Source organism: Poecilia latipinna, unplaced genomic scaffold (genome assembly GCF_001443285.1).
Source record: "Poecilia latipinna isolate Pla-1442-1.1 unplaced genomic scaffold, P_latipinna-1.0 Scaffold968, whole genome shotgun sequence".
Classification (NCBI taxonomy): Eukaryota; Metazoa; Chordata; class Actinopteri; order Cyprinodontiformes; family Poeciliidae; genus Poecilia; species Poecilia latipinna.
In genome coordinates, this window is record NW_015113584.1 from 58,757 (window position 1) to 70,856 (window position 12,100).

Below are 12,100 nucleotides of genomic sequence, written 5' to 3' on the forward strand. Positions count from 1 at the left end.
GAAATTTGGGGCAAAAAAAAAAATAAAAAAAAATATATTTTTTTTTTTTTTTTTTTTTTTTTTTTTTTTTTTTTTTTGCAAATAGGTCATATAGTATTTTTTTTTTAAACTTCTGGGTCAAAATTTAAACTATCAAAATTTGGCTTGATATGTTGCAAATTAAGATTACGTCAGAATTGCCCAATAAAGGCTGAACACAGCCTCATTTATTTATTTTTTTTATTAATTCTTTTTTAGTCAGCTGTGACTTGCAAGCTGCCAAACTATTTCTGGTACTGTTGAAAATTATAAATAGAAAAAAATGACATCCTGAAAGCTGTGCAATGATATCCGTCTTAATTGCCCTGAGAATTTTTGCGTGGAGAAACTCTTAAAAATGTACAATTAAAAGGCTCGTATTTGCTCTGAGGAGGTTAGCAGCTGCTTAAGGTGTCTGAGCTACAGACAATAGAAATAAAATATGTCCCATAAACATTTGTTTGATTTCTGTCTGATGTTTAGCTGCTTTAAAATGTTCTCACACATAGTAAATATTTATTTTAATTACTTAGCAAAAAAATTAAAATAAAAAAAATAAAAAAACACCCTGCAGGTTATAATGATCGGTCAGTGTTGTGTTTGCTGCTTGCACTGTAGCCCAACATGGCCTGAAATTATAAATAGTCATTTGACAGTGAGTGCTGACAGTGTGTGGGAGTTTATGTTTCCACACTGTCATTCAGTGGATCAACAGGAAAGTGTTTTTACACAGAGATTAGAATAAACAAATTCGGACCAGTCCCTTCGGCTGCACATATGTTTTGTTATGTTATTTCATCTTAACTATAGTTTTATTTGACTGTGGTGCGGAGTTGCACATTGTAACACAGTGTGTTATAGATCAAGCAGGAAGTTGTCACCTTATCACAGCTGACATATTTGGAAAGTCAACTCTTTCCAAAGTTAGTCTTAGGCAGCAATCACAGAGAGTCTCACCATAATAAGTCTCCAGGCTCCCCGCTATCAGTCCCTACTGTAGTCCTCCGAACCAGTGGTGGCCTGAGAGGGAAGATGATTGGAAGGGACAAAAAAAGAAAAAAGAGATGTAGGTCAGCACAAAGGAGGATCTTTTGGAAAAAGAAAAACTGTCAAAAATCCAACTGCAGCTCATTCACAATTCCATCTGCTGCTGCCTTGGTCACAGAGTTGATTTAAGGCAGGCCGTGAAAGAGGAGGTGCTGAAGGTGACGGTGATCAGCTCTTGATGTCAGTAATCAAATGTTATTGATTTTGTTCAGAATTTTTACAGAATGAAAGGGGACATTTTATGTTGTGCTTTATGCATAAATCTACAAAAAAAAAAAAAAAAGAGCTACGCCCAGTGGATAAATCTTTAAAAACAGGAAGGGGGGTGGGGGGGGGGGGTTTGTTCCAGCAGCACCTGGCCGGTCCATCTTCGTAGATGGCTCCATTAGTTGTATTAGCTGCCGTTCTGCGGAGGGGGAGGAGGCTCAGTGATTTGTCCCTGCTGAAGGGGAGCGCTGACTGCGCTGACATTGAAACCTGGGCCTCATCCATCAAAAGACATGGGAGCAATATTGCATTTTTGTGGTCTCCTAGGGCGACTGTATGATCAGCAAGACCCAGATACAGAATGTTTATGGAGACACACTTCCTACCCTGGTCCTGCTGGTTCGGTTCATCCTTCAAGTTTTCACCCAACCATTCGCTCTTATCCTTCCCTCTCTGTTGTTTGTTTTTCGAACCCCCCCCCCCCTCCACATTTTTCCCTTTGGATTCCACCTCGTATCCTCATCTCTTCTTCAATCCTCCATCGCCGCCGTCTCTCATTCTCTGGTTCATCTAATTGCATAAAAGCCTTCCTTCTTATTCTCTTTGTTGTTATGCCAGTTTTCTCTCCTCTTTCCCTTTCCACTATCACTATTCATTTTATCCCGGTTTTCCTGAGGGTGTTGACTGGTGCTGCGATGGAAACAATGTCACATCAGTGCATCTCTATCAGTGTAGATGACTGTCAGTCTGGCAAGACTGCTTCATTGCTAATCATTAAAAGGAGAAATTTGATGATTTTTCCTGCTTCTTTGTAATAAAGTAAATGTGATGTTGCAGTAAAACTCATGTCCTTCAGCATTTTGATTAAAGCTTTGACTGAGAATGCTTAATTTTCTGAACAGTTTAGTTTAATTATCTGACATCACTCATAAGAAGGCCTACATTATTTTTAAACTATTCTCCTGGTTGAAGCCAAGGATTTAGCACAATATTTACTATTATCAGTCCATATGAATAATTTTATTCCAAGGTAGAGTATGCCGATGATTATGTTGTGACTTCTTGAATTTGAATTTTCAGTGAATTGACTTTTTACGAGTATTCTGTGGTTACAGGTGAATGTTATCTGAAGACTTTAAGCAGGTGTTTATTATTTATTTTAATTTACAGTAAAATTATTGACTTTTTAATTAATTTTGAATACAATACTTTATTTGTTATGAAAAGACAAGTTTTTCTGCATTTTAAATATATTATTTACGCTGTTTCATTTCACTTAACTCATTTGGATAGGTGTTAATTTAAGTCATTATTTCATCTAAAACGAACATTTTACTTTCAGATCAAGCGAAACAAGTTTAAAACAACTTTGCTACTCCACATCTGATGTCGTGACATAAAATTTTGTCAAGATTCACAGAATGCATATCCAAAAGTACAAGCCACAGTGAAACAGCAAAAGAACACTCTAAGAGAAAAGATTACTTGAAATCATAAGTTACGAGATGGATACGAGAAAATTTCTGATGTGCTGAACATCCTGTGGAGTTCAGCTAAATCCATCATAAAGAAAGGGAAGGGATATGGTGGCAGAAAGGTGGTGGCACCAAACAGCTAAACTCACCCAGTCCTTTGAGTCTCCATGCAGATTTAGAGGTTGTGTTCTGGGCAAATATATTAGCTCAGGCTGATCAATTCAAGCTTTTCTATTGTTTATTTTATGTTGTTTCTGCATTATTGCTGCTTCAAACTATTCAAGCAGAGCAGTCCACAGAGCATGCAGCAGCCGAGGCGAGGACTGATTCAACTGTTTTTATTCCAGGTTGGTCCCGGATAGTACGGAAACGCAAGTTCATCATCAAGCAATGTTTTTTTTTTTTTTTTCCATTTTACCAGTTCCCCTTACGTTTTTCGATTTCCACAGGAGGAACCAGTATGTTTGAGGTGAACACAACCGAAGGTGTCCTTCTAGTTAACTGAGATGTTGTAAATTAGCATTTTAGAAAGTTAAAAATCTATGACCTTTTCATCATCTAGATTTTGAAAAATTGCTAAGAAGCATAACTATCTTTGTATACATAAATGTCTGACTTTAAAAAAATGTAATCTAAAAGTTTAATTATTCTGGCATTTAGCAAATATAAATTACTTCCGTTATCCAGCTGACCTAAAACAGGAATTATTTATTCAATGTCATTTTCTATCCTTCATTGGTTGTAATCGCTCCACAAATGGAGGAAAAACTAAATGCCATCCCCAAGCTTCCAAAAATGCATGAACATATTTCTCAGACTTTATAAGTTGCTTTTCCTTCTCTGTTCTTGTGACTGTACTCTTTACTAACAGACGTAATTTCCAACCCAGACTTTTGTACAGTAATAACATCTCTGATCCACATCTATCAGAGCTTGATGAATGATGCATGTCTCTTTCTTTTATCCAGTCTCAGTTAATCAACACTGGGCAGGCTCTCCAGCAGACAATATACATGGGACATATGAGAAGATAAGATGTCTCTGCATTGTCCTTCGGGGTGTAATGACCTGCTTTGTCCAATTACACAGAAGATGGCTTTCAACTCAAATTGAGGCCAGGAGGTTAGAAGTCAGGGTTTCTGCGCTTCCCTTCATGTCAAGTCAAATTGAAGGGGCAGTTTCTTCAGGCTCATTCCTATCAACCCCCTCACGAGATCGCTTGCCTCTGTGTGGGCGCACCTATTTGTTTCGTTTTTAAAGACTTGCTGGCAGTTTAATTACATTTCCCTTCCATTAAAAAGGCTAAGTGTTAAATAACAGCAAAGTTTGTTTCAGTCAGATTACCGAGATTGATTTAGCAGGAGGAGAAGGAAGCTCTATGGGTGCTCATTCCTGTTTTAGCCTGTTGAGTGTCATGACTGGAGGTTATCTTGCACTTCTCTTTTTGACATTTACAAATCAGCCATTTGCAGCATAAGCGCATACTCGCACTTTGGCGCTCATGAGGAGATGTTTTCACACAGTGTTGGAGGAGTGCAGCCATGGGGAAGTTAAAGAGTGTGTTTCAGAAGCCTCTACAAACACTCGGTCCCTTTGCCTTCAGGGCTGTGTGCTATTTTCAATATATTGCCCTCTATGTTGAACTTTCTTGGATTTTGCTGGCCTATTTCGGAGGCTCCTGTTTCCATCGTTACTGAAACCCTGTGAAAAATGTATGATGGTCGGGAGTACAACCTCAAGAGAGAGCACACTCTTTCGTAGTCATGGCTACAACAACCTCTGAAGGATGAATTATGTAACTGGTGTTGTGGTTTAGATGAAAACGTCCCTGGCAGGCAAGAAGGGGCAATCTACGGCTTTAGACACTTATCCTTTAGACACTTATTCTCTGTTTTCAAACAGTTACGTTCGCATTCACAATTTTTTTGTAGCCGTTCTAGCTGAATAAATTTTGAGTATTCAAGGTAAATTTATTCTTTTTCCACAACAGCGTTTCATGTCTAAATCGTGTGTCCACATCTAAACCCAAAGAACTAACTAGTTTTAACGCAGCACCACTTTCCTGTATGAAACTGCGTTAATTTTGATCCTGAGTATATGTTTAAACATCTGTACATGCGTACATGAAGGAGCTCATTCAATTACCAACCCTAGTCTCCGCAGAGGTTGTTAGCGTGTCAGCATATGTTGTTTAATGTCAACCTGTTCTGCTTTGGCAGGTCTTTGTCTTCAATCAACATCATCGATTGCTAATCTGTGTTGGAACTATGACATGCTGAGACCACTTTTTTTTTCTTTTTTTTTACTGAGCACAGATGTTATATTTTTTTTACACCTGATAAACACAGACTTTTCTCAGTGATAGCAGCACAGCATCCTGGGCTTTGCATGACCTAGATAACGTGAGTCAAAGATTAAAATTTAAACAGTAAAATGAAAACTAGATCTGCAAAGCAAATCTAAGTGAAACAGCCCAGCTGTGTTTTTAAAAGGTTGATCCTTCCTTGATTCAAAGGGTCTTTATGAAGGCGTCCACAAAGCCAGACCCTCCTACAGGGAAGCATGCAAGTAGAGACCCATCTGACAGCCATGTATTATCTACTGTATAATCAAAGTAAAGAGAGCCTCGGTCATGTGGCTGAGCTACAATTGGTTTGGTGTAAAGAGCACCAAATATAACACAAGAATTGCCCTGTAATTATTATAAAACAAGCATTGTGTAATATGATTAAAAGAAAATGTAATATAACTCATCATTGCTACTTTAAGCTTAACTTCAAAGGCGTTGTTCTCATTAGAGGATCAATATGTGTGTGAAGTGTGTGAAGCAGCAGGTTGGAAATGAATCACATAGCAAATTAACATCTATCATTTCAACTATCATTTACAGAAATGGGATGATTTTAAGGTTGTATGTAAACAAATTAGGCAATAATGGTGATGGGAAGTTTGACTCGTTTCAGAGAGCTAGCTCTTGAGACACACATCGGCTCCCAAACGGCTCTGTATTTATTATCATCTGTTGCCTCACATTTCATCCCAACGTGGAAAATATGAATGGTTTGCATATTAATAAGTCCACTTGCATTAAGTGTTTTTATGAGAAGTCTTATACTTGCCCAATTGAATGTATTTCTTAAAAAAAAAGCTATCATTCTTAGTTTTGTGTGATATTTTAATCAAGCATTTTATTTTTGTTTGACACACACACAAATGAACAGAACCATTACAGAAAATGAACCAAACTCAGTAACCAAACTATGTCCAGTACACTGCTGTCCTCCCTCTTTGTTTCCATATAATACTATGATCCGATGTCCTCACATGTGATTGGCCACGAGGCAGCCATGCTGCCAATCAAAGCAAAGTTCTGTCATTAACAGGGAGGAGCCACAGACTGTGAGAACTGAACAACAAAAGGAAAAAAAAAGTGAGGAGCCAGCTCTCACTCGATGGGCATCCGCTCTTCTGATTCACTACAAAGCATCAGCTATAAGAGCCATCAATAGATGACAATATTCATGTAAATATTTGCTGTACTGATGGTCATAAGGAGTTTTCTAATTTAGTTTTCTGAGGGGAGTTTTTGTGTCTGGCACAAAGAAGAGTTGGAAAAGTTTTTGGGTGTTGCAGTCAGTAAATTCACAGCTCAGGATCACTTTGCCTCTTTAGCATTCCATAGTAACGTTACATATCATATTGTATATCATTTTATATATCATATATCATATCATATTTATCATGTGTTATCAATTTAAATTTCACTCTTCTGTTTTTAAATCTTTCCAAATGTTTATTTCTCTTGGGAATTAAATATTTTGATGAATTTTGGATGGACTCAGCACAGAGTAAAAAAAAACTCATGGGGTATAAATGACCCTTTCTTTTAAAAGGGGTAAGCATGTTTACCTAACAAAAAACTACATATGCATTCTCAAACAACTTTTTTTTTTTTGAAATAATTGGTTGAAAAAGTCGGATATGAAATGGCCAAAATTATCATAAAGTTAAGGCAAAGACAAATAGTGGCATGTTTGTAGTTATTTTTGGGACACACGCTGTCCCTTGATGTGTTAGGGGCTGATGCTAGGAGCTAAAATTAGCATCATGTTGACCTGCTGAAGAAAAGATTCTGCATTGTTTCAGATGTCTACATTAATAGACACTTGCTGAGGAAAGCTGTATTTGACAGGGCCATGAAACACAGAGCTTGCTATTCGAATTGAGTCATTCCCGCATTGTTTGCGCTCTGACCTGCAGATCACAGGAAATCTACGCAGAGTGACGAATCCATTCTTTTCTCTTCCATGCCGCATCCTTTCTCTTCCTCATTCAGCGTCGCTCTACTTCTGCTTGTCTCTTTGCTACAAAATCCCTGTCTGTCCCTTGCCCCTCCCGCTCCGTCGTCTGTCTGTTCTGTGTGCCCATGAAACATATCGGATCTCTTCCTCTTCTTGGCTTTAAAACATCTGACTCTTTAATCAAACTAAATTTGGTTCTGTTTGTTGGATTTTATCCGTGTCTTACTCTTACCTTAATTTATCTCTTAGTCTGTTTTGTGTGTTATTAAGGGTTTCCATTGATGTCTCAGTCTCACATCAGTTACCTCAATTTCTTGTGCTAATTAGTCCCTTGAGTTTTAGCCAATCTTTTACTTCACTTTTTCTCAGTCTTCTGGTATATCTTGATTCTTCTTAATTGCAAAGCCCTTGTGTTTACAGACAAAACAAAGGGAGTTTCTGTTTTCCATAGTTAAATATTTTTTGAAAGTCTTGATACTGTGATTCATTCTTTCATCTTAAAAGATATACAATATTTTATTTTAATGAAGAGCAATGACATTTATGCGTTTGCTGAACTGAGATAAAAAAAAATAGCGGGTAAATTAAGAACAGAAGATTTTAGCAAATCTTTATTTTGACATCCAACATGGCATCTCAACATTGATTTGTGCTTAAAGACTGCCCTGCATGATGCACAGTATATATTTGAAGGTAGAACTGTCTTTTAACCCTCCCTCAATCTAAACAGATGGGGTCACAAACTTTGTACTATTTGCACGGTCTGGTCTGGTTGCACTGACCCCACATATGCTTTGACGCTTTTTTTTTGTGAATTTTTCAAAATTGACGGTCTGATGGGACACACCGTCAGACAATGACCAAATCTTATGGTCACTGTCCGACCATAACATTTGCAACTCTAAGACTGCAGGAGGGTTGAATAATAAATGCATAGGATATGAAATTATAGCATATATAATCTTATCAACATGTTTTGAAAAACCTTTAAATTTCTATATGAAAGTGATGAGAAAGGAAAGGAAGAAAAGAAAGAAGAAAAGAAAGGAAGGAAAGGAAGTATCAACAAGCAGGTCTGCATGCTTTTATGAAGGTGTCTATTAGCAGCACACACGGCATCAGAACCTTTACGAAGCACCTCAAATATTATTTGGTATAAGTGTAGAAAGAGCAACATATGTTCCAATCCAGGAGATTAAATCAGGAAGATGGTGCAAAAGTTTTTTCTGCTGGTTGGTGTCTCCAGTATAAATGGGTCTGATAACTTTGCTGGTCCACCTGTTGTTCACATTTCTCCTCTGGAACTATTTGGCTTTTTTGTTTCCATTTTTACACCTTCAGTTGCTGAGTTTTCTTTGTTACATTATGTTAAAAGAAAATGCGCTACTAAACAATGGTATGTTACAGTGGTAAAGATTTAGCCTTTGCATCTTTGCTCTCTGATGAAGCATTAGTTGTTGCCTCATAGGTCTTTGGTTCGAATCTCTTTTATGCAATTGTGTGTGTGTGTGTGTGTGTGTGTGTGTGTGTGCGTGTGTGTGTGTTGACTTTTTGACCAGATGCATTACAGCCTCGTAGCAATGCATGGCAGTTTAATTGATAAATGCATGGTTTTAAATTGACCGAGTGTTAAAGGACATAGTTTAGTGTTTATTACATAAACAAATGTAATTTTGACAATTAAGACCAAAGTGTTTGAATTTAATATTGGACCAAAAAGTGACTAAGTGGTGAAACTGTACAATTTTGCTGTCAAATTTATGTTTTCACTTCATCGATGCTGCACTTGAAAGCGTGCGACAAGAAAACCACAGAAAGAACTTAGAAGAATGTGACCAAATGGTTCTCGCCAATAGACCAATGTTGGCGTCTCTCTGAGGATGTGTCTATTTTGTGTGCACTTTACCAGAACTCCAGGAAACAAACCAGGCAGGAGTCCCAGAGGTCAGACCCCAGACGAAACTGGACGCCGGCAGGGGCAGAACCACGAAGCCAACTCTTCTGTCACCGACTTAGCCAACTCGGTCACCAGTGACGTGCTTATGGTAACTTTCAGCATACAGTATACAATTTTGTCAGATTCTATTTAGAATGACTTACCAAGTTGTTTATGGATAGATTCAATGCAGTGTTATTATTTGTTTGTTTTAAGGGTGATTGTGTATGATTGATTCGTAAATCAGAAATAAGTGGTTTAAAAAAAAAAGATGCTGGACACACACTAGTGATAAAAATCAGCTAAATTCATAAGAAAGATCTTGAGAACTTTTAGAAAGCCTGAAGAAATATTGATCCAAAACACTCCAAAACATTTCAAGGAGATTTGGCTCATAAAAAAAAAAATTGAAGACTGAAATCTTCATAAAACAAATAAAAGTATAGGTGCAAAATAGACATTTAATGTTTTGGGACATTCTTTGCGAGGTTTACAGATCACTAAGGTTATTTGCTTTTATATTTAATAGCATTACTCCTAAGCCAAATAGAGCTGCTGCCACCATATAAGTCATTTTTTTTGTAAATAATACATTCTGTTTGTGGAGATGGAGGCCCACGCTTTAGAAGGAAAGTTGTACAAAAGGTGTTTCATCTTCTATTCTCTCAGATAGAACTGTCTTCAACCCACTCGTCTCTCCCACCTGTGGAGCATTACAGTTCGCTCCTGCCGTGGAGTTTTCTGTGTTAACTCAGATGTGCAATAATCATCCTCCTGAAGAAAGAGCAGGGAGGGGGAGGCGGGCATGTCCCTTCTTCAGAGAGGCTTGGTAATTAGCTGTGAAGGAACATGCGGTGACGTGGGTGCTGTGAGAATATGGCAGAGATGGGTGCGAGTACTTTGCAATTACGGGGGTTTCATGGGGATTCTGTAAAATTCTCGCTGGCAGCTGTTAATGATAATGCTTGTGTTGGGCAGTTTTGCCAAAGGCATCTATAGAAAGCTCCTTTGAAGCTAAAAATATTCTCCTCTTGCACTTTTGAGCCCCTTTGAGTGGCTTTTTTTCTGTTATGGGAAAAGCAGTGCCTATATATACACACGGTGTTTTATTCCGCAGAGAAAAAGTGAGTGTGAAAAGTCATGAGGTGTCATTTTGTATATACATCGAACCATCTGAAGCGTCTCAGGTCATTGGCATTGGGATAGGATGGCTGGAGGGCTGACAAAAGCTTTCATTTTGTGTGATGCTCATGGCATGAAAAGTGTCTTCAGCACAACGTTATCCTTCAGTTGCACATCTGCAGAGGATTAAATATGCTTTTTAAACCTCATTTTGTAATATTCAACTTTTTTTTTTTCTTTTGGAAAAACCAACAACACGAAGCAACGACAAAGATACTAATGATTGGTTTAATGGAGTCCTTTAAAATTTGATTTATCTTTTGGCGTGCGTGCGTGCGTGCGTGCGTGCGTGCGTGTTGCCTAACCATACTCAACACAGATTCAGGTTATTTTGTTCATCTTCAAGACCAATATCACTGTCTCAAATTCTTCATTTTCAAGCACTTTATTGACAGGTATGTTCAGGTTTTAGTTCCAACTAAATTGCCTTTCTCCCAGTCAGTGAGAGCAAAAACAAGAATAAAACAAAATCTGCAGTAATCAAAACATTTTATGTATTCTTGCTGTTACGGTTTACCAGCCTTATTGTCTGTGAAACGAAGCTATTGCAGTGTTTACAGTGGAACTCTGTATTTTGTTGGCTTTTAACAGAAAAACAGAGACAGCAAGTGGAAATGCCAATGGGCTACAACAGGGGTCCCCAAGCTACAGCCTGCCTCCCTGAACAATACTGGATCCGGCCCGCCTCCTCATTTGGTCCGGCCCCCTGAACAATACCAGAGAGCATTCAGTGTTTTTTTTTCATATATATGTGGATTTTTCTTCAACCACCGATATAAAACTTAGTTTCCCTCAATGGAATATATACTAGTCGGTACCAGTCACCGTTTCGGTCACGGTTTTTTTCCATTTGCATTCTGGGTAAAAATCTATCTACAAACGCGAATATGTCGTCGGCAGTAATCCAATCCCCCCCTTCTCCCCCCACCCCCGTCAAAAAATCTTTTCTAAGGTTTCTTTCTCGAAAAACTAAGACCGGCCCCCGACCAGAAAAGGGAACAGTCATTTGGCCCGCAGGAAAAAGTTTGGGGACCCCTGGGCTACAACAAACTTGCCCTGTTCCAGATTTTGTAAGAAGTTCATAGGAGTTAATCAGTCAAATAGCTTCTGATTTCATGGAGTAGTATTTTGGGGTATAAGAGTATGGGGTATCGAATGGTGTGAGGTTTCAACTGTATGATAAACTTCACAAAAGTACAGCATGGTTTCACGCTATATATATATAAAAAAAATTTGTCAGTTTAATTTCTTTTGCCTTCTAATTGTTCTTATTATTGGTGCAGATATAATGATCGTTATCTCTATGTATTTTTATTGTTGTACAAAATTTAAGAAACAATAGAATACTTAGTGCACAAAATATTTTACCTGTTTGATGTGTTGATCTTTTTACAGTAACACAAGGTAAAAAAAAAAATAATAATAATAATAATAATATAAGACATTTGCATGGGGCTTCCTGCTCAGGAAGAACATGTGGGGACAAGGAGGGCAGACTATATGGGTCCCATATGGGTTTGTCCGCGGGTTCCACGATGGCCCCACATGGGTTTGCCCATGTAGGGCCAGAGCCCACATGGGCCCTGCATGGGCCCTATATGGTGGTGGCCCACATGGGTTTTGTCCAATTAGGGCCCATGTAGCGCCCATGTAGCGCCCATGTGGGCTGTGTAGTCTGCCCTCCTTGTCCCCACATGGGGCCCACCTAGGCATGCTGGCTGGGTGCAGCTGCTGAATAATACTTTGCTCAAAGCTTACCAACTATACATTAAGACATCACTCCTTCAAGAGTGATGAGTTAGTTTTAACATGATGGAGGTGATATTTTCAGAGACAAATTTCCCTCTTTTTAAATAACAAAAAAAAAAAAAAAAAAAAAAAAAAATGGGTTGGGGGTTTTTTTTTACCAGCTGCCTTGAAGTTTTTTTTAATAT

General features: G+C 38.2%; 1 protein-coding gene across 2 annotated transcripts in view; it reads left to right on the forward strand.

The window, feature by feature from the left end:
- The window catches only part of syt7b (synaptotagmin VIIb), a 67,690-nt gene that overhangs the window by 45,989 nt on the left and 9,601 nt on the right, over positions 1-12,100 (forward strand). For both annotated transcript variants that reach the window (XM_015049961.1, XM_015049960.1), the window contains one exon: positions 8,958-9,093. In XM_015049961.1, the coding sequence (XP_014905447.1) occupies positions 8,958-9,093 (136 nt within the window). The remainder of the gene's footprint in view (positions 1-8,957; positions 9,094-12,100) is intronic.